Source organism: Anolis carolinensis, chromosome 3, assembly GCF_035594765.1.
Source record: "Anolis carolinensis isolate JA03-04 chromosome 3, rAnoCar3.1.pri, whole genome shotgun sequence".
Taxonomy (NCBI): Eukaryota; Metazoa; Chordata; class Lepidosauria; order Squamata; family Dactyloidae; genus Anolis; species Anolis carolinensis.
In genome coordinates, this window is record NC_085843.1 from 207725534 (window position 1) to 207749434 (window position 23901).

The 23901-nt window shown below is 38.8% G+C and overlaps 1 protein-coding gene across 4 annotated transcripts in view; it reads right to left on the minus strand.

Annotated features, from left to right (window-relative positions):
- The window catches only part of myof (myoferlin), a 112443-nt gene that overhangs the window by 29536 nt on the left and 59006 nt on the right, over positions 1-23901 (minus strand). For all 4 annotated transcript variants that reach the window (XM_008115335.3, XM_016995335.2, XM_008115334.3 and 1 more), the window contains 17 exons: positions 22815-22992; positions 22414-22538; positions 20192-20298; positions 19592-19784; positions 16881-17036; positions 15124-15255; positions 14224-14387; positions 11790-11904; positions 10921-11026; positions 9583-9722; positions 9251-9424; positions 8289-8397; positions 8096-8173; positions 2831-3012; positions 2574-2732; positions 2381-2479; positions 173-334 (listed from right to left, as the gene is read on the minus strand). In XM_008115335.3, coding sequence (XP_008113542.2) covers positions 173-334; positions 2381-2479; positions 2574-2732; positions 2831-3012; positions 8096-8173; positions 8289-8397; positions 9251-9424; positions 9583-9722; positions 10921-11026; positions 11790-11904; positions 14224-14387; positions 15124-15255; positions 16881-17036; positions 19592-19784; positions 20192-20298; positions 22414-22538; positions 22815-22992 — 2379 coding nt within the window. The remainder of the gene's footprint in view (positions 1-172; positions 335-2380; positions 2480-2573; positions 2733-2830; positions 3013-8095; positions 8174-8288; positions 8398-9250; positions 9425-9582; positions 9723-10920; positions 11027-11789; positions 11905-14223; positions 14388-15123; positions 15256-16880; positions 17037-19591; positions 19785-20191; positions 20299-22413; positions 22539-22814; positions 22993-23901) is intronic.

The following is a 23901-nucleotide window of genomic DNA, read 5'->3' on the forward strand; positions in this document are numbered from 1 at the left end:
TGTGTAAATGTTAGTGTCACATATTGCTTTGATGCATACAGGAATTGTTGAAAAAGTCTAAAATGAATCTTATGGGCAATTTCTGGCCTGAAGTCTTATAGGTTGAGTACTTCACTTAGCATCCTACCCCTTCCCCAGTATCACAAGTGATCATTTTAGGAACACGTCATACCACTTTCATGAAGAGGACAGAGCCAGGAAAATTTGGTGTCTTCTTCAGGTTTTTGATCACTACCGATTCCACCATTTCACCTCCACACTCTACAATGAGACTAGGGGACGTAACTGAAGCCATTTGATAATTTTTCATGTTGCGCAAGCCCCAGGCAAGGATCTGTGGGAAAATAGCAAAAAAAAACCAGTCACAATTAACAATACTAAAGGGGGGAAATAACCCAAAATCAACTCGAATCATGGCTAACAAGAAAGGAAAGATATCACTATACTTAGTTATACTGCAACAGACAAAAATATTAACAGATATCTTCTGAAAAACAACTCAGTTTCTATATTATTTGTCTAATTGACACAAAATTTCAATTATTTTATCATTGGACTGATAGATAGCCATGGATTTTTTTATACTAAACATCCTGCTTTTTATGTAAACCCAAAGAGAAACTACAAAGAGAACCACCTGAAGCCTAACCCTGCCAAGACACAAGTGTGTGCTTTCCACCTACGTAACCGTGAAGCCAACAGGAAACTGAAAGTTACTTGGGAAGGCCAAGAACTCGAACACTGTTTCCATCCTAAATACCTTGGTGTCACCTTAAACCGAACACTAACATATAGGAAACACTGCATGAACACCAAGCACAAAGTAGCTGCACACAATAACATCCTGCGGAAACTGACTGGCAGCGCATGGGGTGCAGACCCACAAGTAATAAGAACATCAGCCCTGACCTTGTCTTTCTCAACTGCAGAGTATGCCTGTCCTGTTTGGCACAAGTCTGCCCATGCAAAGCAGGTGGACATAGCACTGAATGAAACATGCAGAATCATCACGGGATGCCTTAAACCTACACCTGTTGATAAACTCTACAAATTAGCTGGCATTGCCCCTCCTGACGTGCGACGGGAAGTTGCTGCTAATGGTGAGAGAAAAAAGGTCGAACATTGTGAAAGCCACCCACTGCATGGCTATCACCCTCCTCCCACCAGACTCAAATCAAGGAAGGGCTTCATGAGAACCACCACTCCTCTTGATGTTCCTCCAGCAACAGCAAGGGTGTCCCTCTGGGCAGCTAAACCTGGCAATTCTAACTGGATGGCCCCCCATGAGGGTCTTCCTCCAGGGGCAAACCAGGAATGGGCAACTTGGAAGTCCCTGAACAGACTCAGAAGTGGAGTGGGCAGATCTAAAGACAACTTGGCAAGGTGGCACTACCTGGAGGAATCCTCCACCTTGTGTGACTGTGGAGCTGAACAAACAACTCAGCACATGTATGCTTGCCCACAATGCCCTGCCTCATGTACGGAGGAGGAGTTGTTTAAAGCTACAGACAATGCGGTTGCTGTTGCCCGCTTTTGGTCCAAAACTATTTAGTTGCTTGTGATTTCTTTTCTTTTTTATTTTATTTCCATTATTTGAAATGTATTTGCTGTACCAATGCTTTTGACACGAAATAAATAAATAAATGTAAACCCAATATATCTTACCAAACCATTTTTTTTGTGCAAGATACACTGACTTCTACAAGAAATACAGTCTTGTGAATTCAGGTGTAGGGCCGAAAGAAATTGACTAAGGCCACTTCCATACATCTGTATAAAATCCCACATTATCTGCTTTGAACTGGGTAATATGGCAGTGTGGACTCAAATAACCCAGTTGAAAGCAGATATTGTGGATTATCTGCCTTGATATTCTGGGTTATATGGCTGTGTGGAAGGGCCCTAATTTAAGGCCAAGCTTAGATTTGAATCAGTAGCATCCCAGGTCGTCATTGAGGATCCAACTACTTCATTGTAAGCATACTAATTTGGTTATTTAAGCAATCAAAGCTCTTTATTGTCTTCCCTTTTTTCTTTGCAAAATCAGTCTGGAGTAGAATCTTGCACAAAACAAATAGAATCTCATTCAGAGATTTCATTCTGAATGCCTACATTCTTCTTGATCAAAAGCAACAACAGTTGTTTCATGTTTCGGTTTCTGGCACTTGCATCAGAAATATGAATCATTTACTTTTTTTTTTTTTTTTTGCAACTGCAACTTCCAGAATTCCCTAGCCAGGAGAAATGTTGGTTGGGAGATTCTTGGACTTGCAATTCAAAAAATTCTCCAATAGCATTTTGTTAAGCGCATGGAAATGTAAGTTGATGATCATCAATCCTACAAACAAATTGTTTGTATTTAAGGATATATCCACAATACCTCAACAGCAGTCAGCTGAACCACAGGCCTGATTCCTTGTGGCACCATATAAAGATTTGGTGCTCTTTGTGAGGGAAGAATTGGAAGGTTGGTGCTGCCCTGTGTAGAGATACAGAAAATTTATATTAAGCCTAAAATATCCACAGATCTCTCCCCATCAAGATATTTGAAATACGGACTTATTTGATATTACCTTTTCACTCAGGATAAGCTCAGCTGCTAAAAGGACATCTCCACAAGTCTTGCCCCCATTTATAACTGGATACCAGAGAAGTTTAGGATTGATATCAATATCTGGGTTGAGTTTCACCATAGGAGAGCAAGAAGTCTTTCCAAGGAATTCATCTTTTCCCTGAATAAATGGATGAGTCCAAAATCATTTATAGGGTTGGCCAACCTACTAACCTTAAAATAAACCAAGAAGGAATTGACTTAAATGCCACCACCTACCACTTGGTCACTGTCAAAGAGTTCAACAACGACATGAGGAGGATTTAGAGCTACTGTTTGGGGGTCTCCATAGATTTCAATCTCATCAAATATTACAGTTTGGTCCCATGTTGGGTTCAGTGTTGAGTGGATGATTTCAGTTGTTTTGCTTCGATGGAGGAATGAAACATAAGCATATGGATCTGAAAGAACACAGAAGAACACAGTCTATCTCTGACTTGCAGAGTAAGTAGACAAATACTTTTTGATTTTTGTATGTGGCTGAAACTAATTGCCACAAAATAGGTTTGATTTTTCATCCCTAGTTAAAATCAGGCACAAATTCAGCCACAACAAAAGGGTTACAGGTTCTTCATTGTCAGTTACAACCATTGAGTAGTTCCTCAGGGTTTCTATTATAACTAGGCTTGGAAATACTAAGAATTGAATCTGAAGGCTTCTGCATGTAAACTTTGTGCTCTCTCATTGAGCTATGGTCTTTCCTACTTCTCACCCCTCTTCCTCACTACAGTATGGAATAAAAAGTCTTGGCTTATGTTGCAAGAATTACTACAACTTGTTTCAGAAATAATAAAGTATATGTTGAGTGTTTTGAGTACTCAGGCTGGATCTACACTATCATATAATGCAGATTATCAAAGCAGATAATCCAGATTACCTGCTTTGAATTGGATTATATGAGTCTACACTGCCAAAATGTGGGCTAGACAAAACTACGGTTAGGTGGATCTGTAATTGGCTAAGCGAACGAACCCAAAGGGTGCTCACCAATGCGTCGTCTTCATCATGGAAAGAAGTGACAAGTGGAGTGCCGCAGGGCTCCGTCCTGGGCCCGGTTCTGTTCAACATCTTTATTAACAACTTAGACGAAGGGTTAGAAGGCACGATCATCAAGTTTGCAGACGACACAAAACTGGGAGGGATAGCTAACACTCCAGAAGACAGGAGCAGAATTCAAAACAATATTGACAGACTAGAGATATGGGCCGAAACTAACAAAATGAAGTTCAACAGGGACAAATGCAAGATACTTCATTTCGGCAGAAAAAATGGAAATCAAAGATACAGAATGGGGGATGCCTGGCTTGACAGCAGTGTGTGCGAAAAAGACCTTGGAGTCCTCGTGGACAACAAGTTAAACATAAGCCAACAATGTGATGCAGCAGCTAAAAAAGCCAACGGGATTCTGGCCTGCATCAATAGGGGTATAGCGTCTAGATCCAGGGAAGTCATGCTCCCCCTCTATTCTGCCTTGGTCAGACCACATCTGGAATACTGCGTCCAATTCTGGGCACCGCAGTTGAAGGGAGATGTTGACAAGCTGGAAAGCGTCCAGAGGAGGGCGACTAAAATGATTAAGGGTCTGGAGAACAAGCCCTATGAGGAGCGGCTTAAAGAGCTGGGCATGTTTAGCCTGCAGAAGAGAAGGCTGAGAGGAGACATGATAGCCATGTACAAATGTGTGAAGGGAAGTCATAGGGAGGAGGGAGCAAGCTTGTTTTCTGCTTCCCTGCAGACTAGGACGCGGAACAATGGCTTCAAACTACAGGAAAGGAGATTCCACCTGAACATCAGGAAGAACTTCCTCACTGTGAGGGCTGTTCGACAGTGGAACTCTCTGCCCCGGACTGTGGTGGAGGCTCCTTCCTTGGAGGCTTTTAAGCAGAGGCTGGATGGCCATCTGTCGGGGGTGCTTTGAATGTGATTTCCTGCTTCTTGGCAGGGGGTTGGACTGGATGGCCCATGAGGTCTCTTCCAACTCTACTATTCTATGATTCTATGATTCTATATAATCCAGTTCAAAGCAGATAATCTGGATTTTATATGGCAGTGTAGAAGGGTCCTCAGAAGAAGTGCTATATAAAGATTTGTCATCTCCCACTAATAATGTTGACGGGCTACTAAATTTATGAACTGCCATTTCAACCAATAGGGATACTAGCACTGGTTGAATGCCACAAAGCTAGGGCAATTAATATGAGAAGCTAAAGGGATGCGTAGGATGATGATGATGATGATGATGATGATGATGATGATGATGATGATGATGAAGACTCTCCCAGAACTCAACAGCCACTTTACCAGCTGTTAGGATTTCTGGGAGTTGAAGGCCAAACAACTGGGGACCCATAGGTTGAGAACCACTGTGCTAGGGGATTCTGGATATTGCAGTCCAAAAAAGAAACACTTCTAAGCTCTGAGTTTGCTGGTGTGCAATTCAAAGTAGTATTCAGATACACAGTTGTTTTGGTCAGAATAAGTATGCAAAAGGATCTTGTTGGAGCTTTGAGACTCTTTCAGTTAGTCTTAAAATTGCTACAAGATCTCTTTGTGTGCAAGTGTTTCCTGCAGATGTCTATAGAAGAAGATGTATGCCCCATAGAATCCATTAAATGACATGGACTCTAAATAATTTACCTTGAAAGTAAATCCAGGGATTACTTGCAGAGGTATAAACCACTTTCCTTCTCAAATGCATTTCCATTCACATGCATTTTATTTATCATCCAGTTCTACTAAATCACAGACATTGCCTTTAGATCTACAGTCTGGGATGATACTGATCTTTCCGAGCCATCAATACTACCTTTAGCCTTTTATGGTATGCAGAGTTTTGGTTTCTTTTTTTAAAAAAACACCATATACTATGGAATTGTGAGCAAAGGACAGCTCTGAACAATATCAATGTAAAGAGGCACTGAGCTTGCTCTGTGATAAGCAGATAGATGTCTGTAGTGCAGTCTTATGAATCTTATCTTATGAATGGAAACATGCAGTTTTCATAGCTTGAACATATCTGCAATCATTTTAGAATGTCTTCTGTACATAGTAATAACCCATTCCTGAGTACCTTGAATACTTATGGAACAACATTGAGGAACGCACAAACGGATGATTTAATCCGATGGTTCAGGTTGCTGAAATGATCAGCCTCACAAAGCCTAACACTCAGATTTGGCATGAGTTGAATTCTTATTTATGACCTCGCTTTCTTCTGAAGTATAGAGGTGAATGATTAAAGGGTTCTAGTCCTACTGTGAAAAAGACCTTTAAATCACAGGGGCCTCTGAAGAAGGTCTCTGATGATGGTTATTAGCACTTCCTGTACAAATTGTCATTGCCCAGGAATCCCCATGGGCTATTTGAAAGGTTATCTGGAGGTCATCTTCAGCAGCACCCTAACAAGGGATCTAAAGAGGGTGTAACATACTTTTATTTAAGTGTGGGCGTGTATAGGGGGCAAGGTAAAGGGCCTTGAAGTTTATCAGTGTACAGGCTGCTAAAAGCTGTAGTCGAATAGGCCACTTTTCTAAACTCTGCATGAAAGGATCTGCTATTTGAACACCAATTTTGAGTTCATGCTTATTTTGAAACACGGTCCAGCCAACTATGTATCACTATACCTCATAACCTCTGAGGATGCCTGCCATAGATGTGGGTGAAATGTCAGGAGAGAATACTTCTGGAACATGGCCATACAGCCCGGAAAACACACAACAACCGTGTGTCTCAATCTTTTATTTCAGTGTGTAGCAATTTGAGTACAATTGTATTTAACAATTCCTTTAAATAATTCACACACACACAAAAAGAAGGCTGAGTGGACATGGATTTTGAAAGATTGATGAAAATTCCCCAAGCTTCAATCATCACAATCGATGATACATTTCATACTAAGCAACATACTTTAAATGCTAAACATTTTCCACATCCTCCATTATTGCCATTACAGTATATTATATATAAGAAAGCAATAGGAATTGCTATTTAAGCACTAAGTATATTTCAAAATAGAATAATACTGCTGACTGTAACTTAATTCCATGCAATACTACTATAAAATAAACATTTATTGCAACCTTTTCTTATGCTGTGTGCCTTCCAGTCATTTCCAACTTATGGGGACCGTAAGGGGGGATTTTCTGCACTGAGAGTGTCACATAGGCCCCTTCTACACTGCCCCATATCTCAGGATCTGATTTCAGAGTATCTTCTAATCCCAGATCAAATGGCAGTGGAGACTCATATAACTGTTCAAAGCAGATAATCTGGGATCAGATGCTGGGAAATAGGTTAGTGTAGATCCAACTCCAGTGCATTTCCATGAATGAGCAGAGAATCAAACTCTAGTCTCCAGATTTGCAGTGCAGCACTTAAACCGCTGTACTACACTGACTCTCAGTCTAGTGTTAGCTGTAGTTGTAATTATGCTCTTCACAGAAGTTAGCTTTGTGCCTTATCCACTACAGGACAATCAAAGGGCTTCTGGCTACAGTTTGTTAGATCAATGCTAAGAAACCATTGGTCCACCGTAGCCCTCCCCCATGGTCAGGATTGTCACCTTAAAGTGAGGGTGCCCAAATGATTTCCTAATCTAGAACTGGATGAACTGTACCAGTTTCAGAACAGCACAAAGGCATAGGAAAGGAAGAATAAATCAAGGGCAGGGTCTACGAAGACAATGATGGAAGACTAAATGGTGCAGTGTTGAATAATTATGAGAAGAGAATTAGGAATAAGGTGGAGTCTGAGAAAGAAAATAAAAATGAACAGAGAGGAGTATTGGGTTGCTATGAGTTTTCCGGGCTGTATGGCCATATTCCAGAAGCATTCCCTCCTGACATTTCACCCACATCCATGGCAGGCATCTTCAGAGGTTGTGAGATCTGTATATTTGACAATACACTGCAGAAATGAAACCAACTAATGTTTTCATACCAGTAAAAAATGATCTGCTTTAGTCTTTTTCACCATAAAAACAAGTTAACTGCTATTGGTATTATTTGCTGTTGTACCGTGTTTCCCCGAAAATAAGACAGTGTCTTATATTAATTTTTGCTCCCAAAGATGCTCTAGGTCTTATTTTCAGGGGATGTCTTATTTTTCCATGAAAAAGAATTCACATTTATTGTTGAACAAAAACATGAACATTTATTATATACTGTACAGTAGTTGTCATCACAAACCAGCATGACCAGACAAACTGCGAAGAATCAAGAATTTCTTGTTACTACCATTATTTCCATGTAAAACACTCTATGGTACGTACATTTACCGATCCTGCATGCTCTGGTGTTCTGTTCGGCGGGCAGGCTTCCAAACAAAACCTTTGCTAGGTCTTACTTTCGGGGGAGGCTTTATATTTAGCAGTTCAGCAAAACTTCTACTAGGTCTTATTTTAGGGGAAACAGGTAAAATAATAAAGTTGCTCTTTACACATGCATGCATCCTTAGGATTCGATCCCCCTCTCTCCCCAATCTTACCTGAAAAGCTGTCTTTGTCCAAAGCCAAAAGATTTCTGGCTTGATAGATATAACACCGAAGGTGGTAGGTGTAGACTCCTAATAAATAAAAAAAGTTAACAAAATCAGACAGGCATAACTGCAACTTCATCTTGGCATGCCACGCTCTTGTACAGGAATGTTTCCTCTCATAATGAATTTCATTTGAACTTACGATCAAAGTAGCAAGAGACTATTGGAGTGTTTGCACCAAATACATGTGTTGCTGAATCTTTTCCCTTCTCAGAGGTCTTGTCTCCATCGTCAGTGCTTGTATCTGCTCCCTAAGATTACATGTGAATATTATTTATCATATATAAAGCATCAACAATTGCACACAGGTTACACAAAAAGCAGCCACTATTTTCAAGCTTGCAGTCTAGCAACGTGACACATTACCGGGGAAGGTGGGGTGGGGGGAGAAGAGGTCCTATACTAAAACTGTATGCAATTTAGTCCTGGAGTGACTGTACATCTCTCTCAAGATGTTGGTTAGCATGGATAATTGCATGGGAAAACTAGTGCTTTAGTCTACAGCATATAGAAGGTCAAAGTTTTCTACCTCTGTTGTAAAGGTTTGTGCTTTGATACCAAAATACAGAAAATTAAGACTCTAGAGAGCCTGCCTTATGTTAGAGTCTATACTCTCATACAGCCATCCACATTTTTGATGTTGTGATATGAAAGCCTCAGTTGTTTAAACTGACCCCACAGAAACAGAAAAAAATCTCACATTTCATGGCCTCACTTGCTTTGCTGATTTAAATTACTTAATTAAGAATTGTGAAAAAGTTCAATTTATATCCCTAGCTTTGTTTTTTAACAAGAGTCAGGTCCATCAATGGTTCTCAACCTGTGGATCCCCAGGTGTTTTGGCCTACAACTACCAGAAATCCCAGCAAGTTTACCAGCTGTTAGGATTACTGAGAGTTGAAGGCCCAAATATTGAGAACCATCAATCTTGATATTTAGCATTCTGTTGCCTTTCACATGCAGAGCTGAGCAATCAATGAATTCTACCACCTCCTCAAATATTTTCAAGCACCACTGGCTTATTTCAAATTGACTCTTGAGATTCTAGCATTATAATGTTAAATGATAATAACAGAACCAGCAAGTCTAGCTGTTTGTACTTACAAGAGCACCTTCCAGCTTAAAGATGGCTGCTGCACCATGTGTGTCAGCAGGAGCCATTTTTCTCCTCCAACGCCTGCGGCGGAAAGTATCAGAACTACGTTGCTTCCAGTGAAACTGCCACCCAATTAAAGATGCAAACTCCCATCCTTCTCGATCTTCGTAGGAGGGAGTTCCCTGAGACAATCACAAAAAGACAATACACATGCATTAACTTGAAGGGTTAAGGGACAAATTATATAATCGAGGGTTTTTTTAAAAAAAATCCAGTCTACATTATTTTTATTCCCCCACACCATTGCTTTTATACAAATATTGATGTTTAGTTGTCTTACTCTTGATGAAACTGTCTGGTTTGGATCTTTTCTCCGTTTTCGAATCAGTCTCCTTCTTCTATGCGTATGATACATTTTCTCAGCTGCACCCCATGACTTTGGTTTGCTGTCTGGAGGAATGGTAATTCCATATTCCCAACCTAAAACAACACAAAGAAAATGTGTATTGGTCATCATAAATAGGCCTGCTTATCTAAATGTTAACTATCAAAACTGGCTTATTCAGTACAAGCAGTCCACCAGTTACAAACTAGATAGGTTTTGTAAGTTTGTTCTTAAATTAAATTTGTACGAAGTTGGAACAGGGACATTTTAAAAGAGTAACTTCAGCCAATTTTTAAAGTTTTGGAGAGCTTAGGAAATGTTAACATCCCCAGGGTGTTTGTTTTGCTGTGTGTGCCCCTGTTCAGAAGATTTCATTTCACTTTTTGGCTCTATGATAATTGGGTTTTTGAAAAATGTGGCTTTGTTTGTGGAAACAAAGATTGGTGAGAAAGCTTCAGTCGAGACTCTCTTTTCCCATGATAACTCTTTCGTGAGTGACTTTCCCTTTCGAGGGGTAGATTTCTCTCACTTCCTGTTGTCTCAACTCTGTTCTTAACTATGAGTAATTTGTAAGTCAGATGTTTGTAACTCGGCAACTGCCTGCAGTTTATTCTTTGCACAATGTAGTTACTTCGTGGAATCATTAGTTAAACAAGCAGTAGCATTTCTCCCAATCCTATATGTTTATTTTTGTGTTTTCCACTTTTCCTAGCTAAATGCTTTGATTAGGAACCATGCAATCATCATCATTGTCATTTTGCTTGGTGTGTTAAATCCTAATCTGGGGTGGGAAACCATGGAAGCATAGGACTGCATTGATCACACAGAAGAACCTGGAGAGTCAACCTCTACGGTGTCCCCAAAATCATTTTTGCCCTCAGATTTCACCATTATCCTCTAGGGAACATTTTCACTATGTTCTTGGGTCTCCTTTAAAAAAACAAAAAACAAAAACAGGAAGTAGCAGGTCATTTCTTGGTCACTTTGTGTTTCAAAATGACCTTTCTTGGCTTGGGGGCATAATCTGTTGGAAATATGAACCCTCCACACACTAAAATCTTATGCCCCCATAGAAGTCATTTTGGAGCAAAAGAAATATTGTAGAAAATGTTGCTGATTTCATTTTTGGACCAAGGGCAGGCAGGGGTCCTCCCAATAGTGTAGAAATATCATTCATGCCCCATGAGAGAATTTGGGGAGAATTGGGGGAGAATTTGGAAAAAAAATGCAGGCAGATCTTTTGATTCCTGTGCCTGTAGATCACCTTTTCCCCACCCTTGTCCTGATCCTTACCGTTCTCATCCACTGCTCGATTGATGTCATATATCCAAGCATCATCATCCCAAATCCAGCCAGGAGGGCAGGTGATTTCACTTACGGGTGCTGCTTTTTCTCCATTCTTCAAAACAGAAAATGCAAGAATTGTACGCACAGCCTAACTCTAATAACAATTCATTCAAAATCAAAGCACCTTTCAATTGACACTGAATGTTATGCCACAACAAACTGGTTAATTTTAAAACTACCACCAGATTATTTGTTGCTTTTGATATCTGGGACTGAAAACATTCAGACAGAACATAAACAGATCTGTCACAAAAAGCAAATCACAACATGTTTTCAGGTATGTGACATTGGTTTCAAAGTGCCAGTGAAGGCCCTAGCTACTCATGCAAAAACGTACCCCAGAGCATTAGTAGTGGCACTTATTATTATTGACACCCAGGGAAAGATTATAATTATAATTATAATTATTGTATTTCTTATCTGCCTCTCCTCATGGCTTGAGGTGGGTTATGGGAAAAGGGGTCACTCTTTCCCCCCAAATATAATTCTTACAGTTTCTAAGGAGTCAGCTTGTTTCTTTAGAAGCCATTTCTACTAATTATGGTCAAAACAATACAAAACAACAACTAGAAAAAACATAATCTTACATATTTTATAGTTTATATCAACTGCTGGCTTGTGGTACAAAACACACTCTTTCTGACCGACTCAATATCCTCAAGAGAGCATAGAGAAGCTAAGAAAGCTCTGTTCCATGAATGGAGAGGTCTGGATCTACCCAGACGAACTGGCCCATTTGTCTGAAATGTATGTGTGGCTGACCTGAAGAGAAGCGTTAACAGTTCAGATCATTGAAACAGGAAAACAATTCTCACCACATCTGTATATTCATCTTCGGCTGCTTTCCATTCTCCTCCAGGATAGCGGCTCTCATTTTGATAAACTTCATCCGCAAACTCAGTATGACCAGCATCTGCTTCTGTCAACAAACTAAGGAACCAGAAGGAGACTTTTAGTACTCAGGATGGCACACTGACATTTCTCAGCTTTAGTATAACACAATAAAATGATCTCTTTATCAGACAGAAAGGCATAAATAAAAGGTAATAAGTGAGATATCTGGAAAATCTGTGACAGAGGTATTAATATCTTAAAATGGAAACGCAAGTGTAGTGCAGCCTGTATAGCAGGAATACAGATGTATATATTGAGTCAATACATTACTATTAAAGAAGACATTAATCTTGCTCCCTTTCTTCTTGCAATTTTCTTTCTGTTTTATACTGCCACCTCTTGGGCAAATTTCATTTTGTACATTACACTATGAAACACAATTTTTGTTCCTGTATAAATGTCATTTCCCAATTGGTTCTATTACAAAAACATGGAAAAAGTTTCTTAAACTGCAAAAACTTTGTTTTTATGGGACATTCAGGAACACATTTTGCTCTAGTTTTTCAGAGTCTCAACCAATTCAACGTGGTTTGTGGCAGTGACGAAAACGAAGTTTCTGGAGTATAACAACTACTTTCAAAATAAGTACCACACAATTAAAACAGGAAATAACAGGTTCAAACCAGAAAAATATTTTTTTCAAATTTTGTTACATAGTGTTATTTTCTATTCAATGCAAAGTACTACATATAAACTTAATCAGTTCTGTGAGAATTACAGAGAACTTGCCATTCAAAAATAGACTTTGCAATCTTTTTAGGAAAAATGAGTATTCTGACCAGTATACATTTTGGGTCTGCTATGCAAATTTTCAGACTTTAAACTCTTCATGTCACAGGCCCTTTCTATACTGCCATATAAAATCCAGATTATCTACTTTGAACTGGATTATATGGTAGCGTAGACTCATATACTCCAGTTCAAAGCAGGTAATGTGGATTATCTGCTTTGATATTCTGGATTATATGGCCGTGTAGAAGGGGCCACAGTAGGTAGTACAAATATTTAGCACAGTAATAAAGTGCTTCCATGTCCCAAATTGTCTCCAAGCACCTAGTCATCTTATAACCTAACTGTATCTGGCATATTAATTCCGATCTAATATCTCTAGGAAAGCTAGGCCTTTAAAAAATACAGTGACTCTTCACCAGTCTTCCTCAACCTAATGTTTTGGACTGCATGTCCCAGCTTCCCCATGCATTAACCACACTGGATAGGACTAATGGAAATTGTGGCCCAATGAATTTGGGAAAGGCATCTATCTGTGGAAGGCTGCTTTTATCTAGACTGTTAAATTAAATTCAAAGAAAAAGGAGCTCTTTTGCCATCTTGCCTGAACATTTGTCCAATTCCTTTTGCATCCTGCTTTTTTCTCACACTTTAAGTTCTATTCCTCCTATTATCTTTGAGCCTGATCTCTTTGAAGACAGGATAGGGGAAAAGATTACAGTATGGAATTAAAAACTTTATTATGATAGTTGGAAAGGCATCAGTTCTGGCATTTTGTCCCTTCTACTTTCATCCTTTTTTATAAGAATCCTGAATTAAAGTTACTTCCAGACTGACAGTAAGCCAATGATATCTAATCTTTAGCTATATAAATATTCTCTATCTATATCTGCCCCCGGTAGCACAGTGGGTTAAATTGCTGGGATGCTGAACTTGCACACCAAAAGGTTCCAGGTTCAAATCTGGGGAACAGGGTGAACAGGTTAGCCCCACTTCTGCCAACCTAGCAGTTAGAAAACAAGCAAATGTGAGTAGATCAATAGGTACAGCTCCAGCGGGGAGGTAACAGTGCTCCATGCAGTCATGCCGGCCACATGACCTTGGAGGCGTCTACGGACAACACTGGCTCTTCTGCTTAGAAATAGGGATGAGCACCAACCCCCAGAGTCGGACACAACTAGACTTAATGTCAAGGGGAAACCTTTACCTTTACCTTTTATATCTATATCTCATTTTATATGTATGTCATGGGTACAGGGAATGTTCATTTTGGATAAAGAAGAGCAAGGAGCAGAAAGGAGGATAACATGAAATATGTCTCCTAGCCAACTATGCAAAAGCACTGAAAATTTAGTTTTTGGTAAGATAGACAACAAATATCCTAAGACATCAGGAGGAACTTGAAGCCAACAATATGTTTTATATATTGTCAATATATCCTAAAACTGTACTGCTTCTGTGACGACATGAATGACTGCCACATAAATGGGTTCACATGGGAGTTTTTATAGACTCCAAAATGCAGTGTTGTATGGCTTTTCTCTCCTTCAGAAGTGCTGAAATTTTCTCTGTGAGAAATTACACAAACTCTTTCCCAAATAACAAAAGACTAAACAAACAACTGACCTTCTTTCAGGATCGACAAACCACTCGCCTTCCCACTCCCATCCTTTGGGAGGCAAAAAGTACTCTCTTTTCAATTTAATTTTTCCGGTGACATCAGAAAACTTGTGGCGGCCAACAAGTCCTGAAGTCCCCCATTTCCCAAACATCAATGCCTGATTTTCATACTGTCAAAAAGAGGAATGATGCAATTAAAATGGTCCTCTAGTTAAAGCAAATAGTCTGCCACTGTGGATTACCCAAGAGTGTATGTCCCAATAGCACTATACTCATTCAAACTCTTTATTGTGGAGTAAACAAAAGAGATAGCATGTACTTGCCCTAGTAGTAGAAGCAACTTAAATTCAGCTATTTCTCCTGTTTTGAATGCAGCTTCACTTAATTCTGGCATTTCTTTACACAATTTGTGAGCCAAAAATTATACAGTCAAGGTCAAAGAAGCATGCGATTCTAAGGATATCTGTTGTTTGATCCCCATGTTAAGCCTCATCTACACTGACCATTTAAGGCAATTTCAAACCAGTCAATGTTATCGCCTGCACAGTGAAATGAAACCACTTTCTTCAATAAGAAAGTGGTTTCATTTCACTGTGCAGGTGATAACATGGGAAATTCTGGAACCAGTTTGAGGTCTCGATGGCTATTACACAAACCATAGAGCACTGATGCGCATTAAGGGCTTTCTTTCACTCACTTTCCTGGGAGTCTGTTGTCTGGTTGCCGCAGTTTGAAACTAGCTTTGAACTGCATTAAATGGTCAGTGTAGATGGGTTAACATTTGAGAAATCTACACTATGTCAGGTTGCTTAAAAATGTAAATGGGGTGGGGTGGGGGGAAATCTCCAGCATTTCCAGCTGCACAATTCAGGTTATAAAAATAATATAAAAAATCAGTATACCTACCATTTCAGCAAAAACACTGAAAGTCCCTTCTGCAAAACTATTAAACTTCTTTTCGACTGCACTTAAGCCGAGCCAAAAGTTAACTCGCAACTGTACAGGGATTTTGTTCCCATTGTTCTTGTCCTGTGGGTACTAAAACATGTAAAAAGGGAAAAGGAAAGAACACTTGACCTCTGATGTGACATAAGTGTGAATAAAACATGAACAATAGAAATATGCATGACTGAAGACTCAAGCGACACGTACAGGTCCGCCACTTTTGTGCATTGGCTATTACTTCAAAATAGTGCCTGAAGCCAGTGGCCTTTCACATTCAGTAGTAACTCAGAAAACTTTGTGCTAGACTTTGTCCTTGATTTGCCAACATTCAGGAAACAGGCACAAGGAGATTGCTAATTCTTTTCCTGTTTTTGTATTCCTAGCCCTTGCCCAACCCTGCCTTATTTTGAGAACTCGGAGATACTATACACTCTTAATACTTTCTGTCATAAGAGGGTGGATAGTTGTGGTGTTGCCCCACCACTAATACACTGGCTATAACACTTTCCTCACTCACCCATTCTAATAACACTATGTAACAAAATTTGATACATTTTCTGTTCCTGGTTTGAAAGTGTTATTTCCTGTTTAATTGTGTGGTAGTGTGAAAGTAGCTGTTCTACTCCAGAAACTTTGTTTTTGTGGCTGCCACAAATTATGTTGAATTAGTTGAGACTTTATGAGATATTCATTGAAAAACTAAAGCAAAATGTGCTGCAGGATGTTCCTCAAAAACAAGTTTTTGCAGTTTAATAAACCTTTTCCATGGTTTTATGATAGAACCAATTAGGAAATGACATTTATAACCCAGGAACAAAAATCGTGTTATACAGTGTAAGCAACAATAGAGGCTAACACCTCTCAACAAAGGATTCCCCCAGGTAGGAAACAGCCAGGTTTTGAAGCTCCAGAACTATTCAATGCTAATTAAGGTGACCAATTGCCTCAAACAGACAAGAGTTCTTTCTCCCATCCTGGACATCCCACAGATATATAAACCCCACTTACCTAGTTTCCAACACACCTCACAACCTCTGAGGATGCCTACCATAGATGTGGGTGAAACATCAGGAGAGAATGCTTCTGGAACATGGCCATACAACCTGGAAAACTCATAGCAACCCAATAGAGGCACTCTTTAATCTTACTCTGAGAAATTTGAATTTTAGAGCAACGTGGAGGAAAATTGTGATCTACGGATGTAGTTGGACACCAACATCAATTGGCCCCAATGAGCATGGATTATATGGCAGTGTAGAGGGGGGCCTCAGATATTTCCTTTCTTGATTTAAATAAAATTCATTCCCCTTTCTCTCCCTTGCTTCCTTTCTATATTCTTAAACTCTGAAAATAACTGCCTTCTACATTGCAAACAAACTCAAGCAAGTGGTGGAGTCAGGGCCGTAACCAGAAAAAAATTTCGGGAGGGGTTTTGAAAATTTCGGGGGGGGGGGTTTAACCCCTAGCACACACCCCTCCCCGCTACATACCTGTCAATATCTGCTTGAGATAGTGCCTGGAGGGACTCTTAATGTTTTGTGTCTCATAGACTTAGCATGGGGATTTCGTTGACCAGTTAAAATTCATGAGTAAACCAGGGTTTTTTTATAACCTGAAAATTTTCAGGGGGGGGGGGTTGAACCCCTAAAACCGCCCCCTTGCTACAGGCCTGGGTGGAGTCCCACATTTTGAGGAGAAATCTGTACAAGTTAGTGTACCTTTAAAAAGATGGTCTGTGTTTTTCCACAGTATTTTCCTGAACCGCCAGCACAGGTGGTAGAATATAAAACCTGATGAGCAGGAACGCGTGCATAGGCAAGACGTGTCTCTCCCCGAATCATCCAGATGATCACATCAGGCATGCTATTTTGTGGCTTTTTGTGTTCCATAAGGAAAAGAACAAAGAAAACAGATTTTATATTTTATAAGTAGGATTTCTTGTCAATCTCTAATATTAATTTTTAACTCCATGGAAAGAGAATTTCTGGTATCATCAGCAAAAAAAACTACCTATTTTTTCCCACCTGCTTTATTCCAAATATTAAAACTTGGCTTATTACATTTCTCTTGAAGACTTATATGAGGGATGTATAAACTGATCAGTTCCTAAGTAATGCCACAGATGTGCTCACACATGCACATGCTGCCTTTTTCTGACTCGATTCTCTCCTCAATCCCTTTTAATGATTTGTCCTGGCTTTCATTCTTCCTTTCTCTCCAATCTTTTGCCCTTATTTTGGACAAACAATAAAAACCAGCATAAGAGGATAGTTTTCTCCCTACTTGTACCAGTACTGTATTGAGAAAGTGACCATGGCAGCATCCACACAGAGTTCAGCCACTGTATGCAGTATCCTGCCCTGGTTTGACCCCGGTTCGCATCATGTGCCCCCTTTACAATCTGAACCCGATGTGTATTGACAGCCACACATCCCTCCCACATTGGGACAAAAGGCTATATCCATGAGTTCACTACATTGAATTATTTTTGGCCACACAACAACAGTGGCTGCCAGTTTATTTTTCTTCTTGGCATGCACAGACTGTTCAACTAATAGCTTTTCTCATTTACCTGTCATTTTATTTATTTATTTACAGCATTTTTTACCCCGCCTTTCTCACCCAAGAGGACTCAAGGTGGCTTACATAAATTGGCAAAAATTCAATGCCCAAAACAATACACTAAAAACAACAGTTCATACAAATCAAATAACAATACAGAGTAAAAACACATTGCACGTTTGCATTTCCATTGGATGCCTTCCTCACTAATCTCCCTTACCCGGGAAAATTAAACCTTCAAGTTTTGGCCATTTGACATTTTAGCCATGGCATTAACAGGTTCCCCACATGGATCTTTCTATGAGATTAACAGGTATAGGGGAAAAACCCTCTACAGAATAGAACAGCTAGTTTGTAAAATTCCTAATAGCAATACAGTACTCCAAACATCCTCAATCCAACAAAAATCACAGCCTGACTCTTTCCATGTTTTTCCAATCTATTATCTATCGGATCCAAAGGAATTTATTCCAATAAGGAATCGGGAGTAAGTCACATTGAACTCAATTGGATTTATTTCTGCGTAGGAATGTATAGTTGCACTATTCATGAACTGCAGATCAGAAGCACTGGTAGGGCTTCTCTGCATTGCCCCATAATGGAGGCTTTCCCTTCAACTCTCTGGAAATTCTGAGATTTCCTGTTGCTTTTGATTTATTTATTTATTGTGTCGAAAGTGAACCAAGAGTACAGTTGTAGTGTATTTAGAAACACAAAGTTTAAAAAACTTAATGAAACACGTCAGTGTTTAACTCCATAGCCTACACGAGTGTATGTAGGTAGAAAGATAACTACGTCTCATCCAAGCTTACTTATTAGATTGGAATCAGGCCCCTTCTACCATATTATCAAAGAGGATAATCCACATTTATTATATGAGTTTTCCATGCCATATAATCCAGTTCAAATCAGACAATCTGGATTTTATATGGCAGTATAGAAGGTGCCTCAGGCCTTATTTATTTACTTAATTTGTATGTTGACTTTCTATCCAAGTGGGATTCAAGGCAGCTCGCAGTGACAGTGACTTTGAACGGAATTTTGAAAATATTTAAAATCACCACAATAAAACATGATATACAGTAGAGTCTCACTTATCCAACACTCGCTTATCCAACATTCTGGATTATCCAACACATTTTTGTAGCCAATGTTTTCAATACATCATGATATTTTGGTGCTAAATTCATAAATACAGTAATTGCTACATAGCATTACTGCATATTGAACTACTTTTTCTGTCAAACATGTTGTACAACATGATGTTTTGGTGCTTAATTTGTAAAATCATAACCTAATTTGATGTTTAATAGGCTTTTCCTTAATCCCTCTTTATTATCCAACATATTTGCTTATCCAACATTCTGCCAGCCCGTTTATGTTGGAGAAGTGAGACTTTACTGTATATTTGTTTTCAAAACAGGTGAAAGTTTTAAAAGATAACTAAAACATCCCAATAAAAATCTCCCTCACTTAAAAGCATTTAAACACAAGGACAGGTCTTATCACAGGGGGACCTCTTTATATTTGTTGATTTCATTTTAGTTAGTGAAGCTTGCATGCGGCTATACATTCACATACGCATATACATACACAACAAGAATGAGGGCCCTATCACATTATTCTATGACAGCAATGTGATTCCACTTTAATTGCCATTGCAACATCTTGTGGAATTCTGGGTTTTGTAGTTTGGGAGACCCAAGAACTCTTTGGCTGGGAATATTCAATGCCCCCCTCTGATCTGAAAATGCCAAGATTCCATATGATGTCCTCGTGGGAGTTACAAGTGGAATCGTAGCACTATGACTGTGTAGTGTAACACAGTCCTGAAAGAGCACGAGAGATAGACACAAAGAGAACAAACCTCTTCCGACAGTTGTATTAATTTATCCAACCAATCTTCAATTTCTGTCAAGGTGGCCTTCACTTCCGTGGCTTCGTTCCTCATCTTGGCTGCTGCCTCCTGAATCTGCAGGAGTGATTTGAGTCGTAGTTTGCGGATCTGTGTGTCAAGAACTGTAACATTGTGTCTGCCTTCCAGGTGAGGAAATTCTTTACTGAAAGTAGAGGCAAAATTTAATTTTTATGACATAAGAACACCATCCAATTGTTTGCAAAAATTAGTATAGCACTGGGCTAGAAGGCACCATATCTCTCAAGCTGGAGCCTCCCACTTTGGGCTAGAAAACTTGCTTCTGATGCCTCTCCCCTGCAATTGAGGCCCCTTCGACACTGCCATATAAAATCCAGATTATCTGCTTTGAACTGGATTATATAAATGTAGATTTATATAATCTGTTCAAAGCAGAGAAGGTGGATTATCTTCTTTGATAATCTAGATTATATGGCAGTGTAGAAGGGGACTGAAACACCACATGAAAAAGGGATTGATGGTTTGATCTTAAAGAATGGCCATACGGCATTATTTGGAAATTGAAAAAAGAAGACCTTTAGGAAAACTAACCTCAAGTCCTCCATAAGTTCATCAATTAGCTTTAGCCATATCTCAACCAACTGGTTTTCTGTCATCTTTGCTTGTATTCCTGATTTTAAAGCTGTGATGTTAGATTGCTGTGGAATAAAAAAGTTGGATCAGCCATATTACCAAGTGTTAGGATTCAACCCCACACTGCCCAAGTCTCTAGTCCTCAGTGAGGAACAAGTTAGTTAATTTAGAATAAGATGAGGGAATCCATTCCCCCCTATATCTTCTGTATAATAGTTTGAATGTATCTATTTCTTCTCTCCTCTATGTTTCTACTCTCATTCTGATTGGTTGTGTAGAATGGATACTTTTCTAATGGAAGCCTTTACTTCTACTTTTGCATCTTGGTGTTTGCAGTATGTTTTGAGATCTCTCTCTGCTTGTGTGTCAGGAGAGATGTGTGCTTGGAGATTTTCCCCTCTCTTTTGAACCCAAGAGAGATGGAGTTAGAGAGTTGTTCAGACCCACTTATTTACTATTCAGAAATGTAGTTATTATTTTTGTAAATAAATCTTTTGTAATTACAAAGATTGAACTCTGCAAGTTTGCTTCCTAAGCTCTAAAATCTTTACAGCCACAACACTTCACGCTCTGCTTGCTGTGAGCTGAATGCTCAACTATAAGTATCCTGTTTTTGAGTTTTTGGATACTCTGCTATATTTTGGGAGTTTTCCCGAACACAGAAAATCCCAACACCAAGTTCTTTGAATGAATTTTATTATGATTATTTTCTCTCCTACCTTATAGAATATTATTTGTGAAGGACTACCATACACACATATGAGAAATTTCAGATATAACAAACAAGGACCTGCAGTCATGTCTATGGTGGAACTGCAGATGTTTCAAAAAATCTTCATAGACTAAAGGTCTCTTCTAAAATGCCATATAACATCCAGATTATCTGCTTTGAACGGGATTATATGGCAGAGTAGACTCATTTAATCCAGTTCAAATCAGGGCAGTGTAGACTCAGAAAATCCAGTTCAAATCAGATAATGTAGATTATCTGCTTTGATAATCTGGATTATATGGCAGTGTAGAAGAGTCCTAAATGAAGCAGGTGAAAAATGCACTTGAGAAGACTTTATCTGCAAGATAGTGGGATTGTTAGACTCAAAGCAAATTTAATTTCAAGAGATTTCAGTTCTGATGACAAGGCATTGCTTACTTTATTAATTTGCTTTATCCCCTTTGCTAAAGTAATCATAAGGGACTTCTTGTGTTTTATTAAGATTGTAAAAGGACAATTTATATTTTATTTTATTCTTGTTATGACTGTTATTTTTGTTTCTTGGCCCACAAGTCTGTACGTGTTTGGAAATTCAGTAATACAGTTCTAATTTAAAAAAATAAACAAGATGGTTAATTTAGGGACAGTTCTTTGGAGAGCAGGTTCCCTTCTGTCCATTTAAAAAGAAACCTATAAACACTGTTGTGTTTGTACAAATACAAAGATAGTGTGTTATATGTGGCAGAACTGCAAATCTTTCCACTCCGCTCCCATCAAAGTGTGTATTATATAAACCGAAATCTAAATTGAAATCAAGTTATTTTCATATCTGAAGAAACGATTTTCACAAACAACTCCCTTCTTCACCAAATTCAGGAAGTAAAATGACAATAAAAAGTTTTTTAAAGCAATAAACTGTTATTCCTTTTGTGAAACTATAAATTAACTCACACCTCAACTATGCCAAATGATATAGACAATGTCATTCACATACAGACATAGCACAGCTTCTGGCTAAAAGATTATTAAGCAAAGCTTGAAAAGAAAGAATATAACTTTTAACTAAATGAAGGGAGGAGGGAAACTTGTTTTTCTTAACCATCTGAGAGGCAATTTAACCCATATGACTGAGACCCCTTCTACCCTGCCATATAAAATCCAGATTATCTGCTTTGAACTGGATTATATGGCAGTGTAGACTCATATAATCCAGTTCAAAGCAGATAATGTGGATTATCAGTTTGTTAATCTGTATTATACAGCAGTGTAGAATGGGTCATAGAAGCTGGAAAATCCAGTTTCACAAATTTCAAATCACACTCCTTCATTCCAAAAGTCAGTCTCTTTGTTTTTACAAAATAAATACCAATTGATGTAGGAGGTAATAGCTTCTAGTTCATTATTTTATCTAAGGACACAACATTAATATGCATGGATTAAGTGAAAGAGACAGTCATTGATGACTTACCAATTTTTCTACTATAGCAAGAATAAGGTTTAAAGGGTCCAGCCTATGACTTATATCCTCCCAATAAGAAGTCAATGTAACCACTGGCTTTGTGTTTGCCCAAGGCAGGTAGTAATAGTAATTTCCTAAAGTGGAAAATGAATGTGTTAATAGTTATTTATGGGGATATATCTTTGCACAAAAGAACATATATAATTTTGACTTTCAAAAGAGGTATTTTATGCTCCTTGGATGGAGACTGGCAGGGGAATGTATCACCAAAAGCAGAAAATGGAAGGAAATGCTCTGATAATAAATAAGCAAACAATAAAATACTATGCGTCATGTTTGTGTAAAAGATATATCTCCCCAGCTTCCCCCCATTGTCCTTATTGCTGGTTTTCTACAGATGTAATACACACCATCAAAGACAGCACGGCTGTACTGAGTTGTTGATGCCAGAGGCTTACAGGTGGTATCAAATTTGTTGCCGTAATTTCCAATGCTAACTTCAAACTGGACAGCTTCTCCAATATCTTGCAACATGGTGGCAGAATGAAACACAGCACAGAGGCTGTATTGCCTTCTGCGTTGATATTTCTGTAGGTTCAAGCAGATACAATTATTTAATTGACAGAAGTAGTTGAACAGTGGTGACTCACCTAAAAATTCATTCATTGGAGGTTAAGGGCACAAGACCCATTTAGAAGTAAAAAAAAACAGTGAATTAAAAAACTGCTATTGTTCACTTGTGGCCCCTTCTAGACTCCTTCCTTGGAGGCTTTTAAGCAGAGGCTGGATGGCCATCTGTCGGGGGTGCTTTGAATGCGATTTCCTGCTTCTTGGCAGGGGGTTGGACTGGATGGCCCATGAGGTCTCTTCCAACTCTACTATTCTATGATTCTATGATTCTATATAATCCAGAATATCAAAGCAGGTAATTCACAATATCTGCTTTGAACTGCATTATATGAGTCTACACTGCCATATAATCCAGTTCAAAGCAAATAATCTGAATTATGTGGCAGTGCAGAAGACGCCTGAGAGAACTTTTCTCATGGAATTTCTAGCTCGTTCAGCATGATTCACTGATCACCTTCTTCTGGAAAAGGACCATAAAACTGCACTTGAGATGTTCTCACTAGAAATCTGTATGGTCCCTTTCACTCTGCGATATGAAATCCAGATTATCTGCTTTGACCTGGATTATATGGCAGTGTAGAAGGGGTTTATATCTCCCAGTATGATCTGAGGACTTTGACTATATTGGAGTCATACTGGAGGAGTCATATTCCTAGGGAAAACATTTTAATCAAATCCGTAAACTATCAAATCTGCAAAAGTCAAAACTGTAATCAATTGTAAATGCATTGCCTCTAACAAGGAAAACAGAAAAATGTGAATCAAATGAAAGAATACATCTAAAATATATAGAAACAACCAAGAAGAATTCCTTTTAATATAGAAGTCACATCTTTCTATTTTCTTTTTTAGAGGCAATGCATTTAC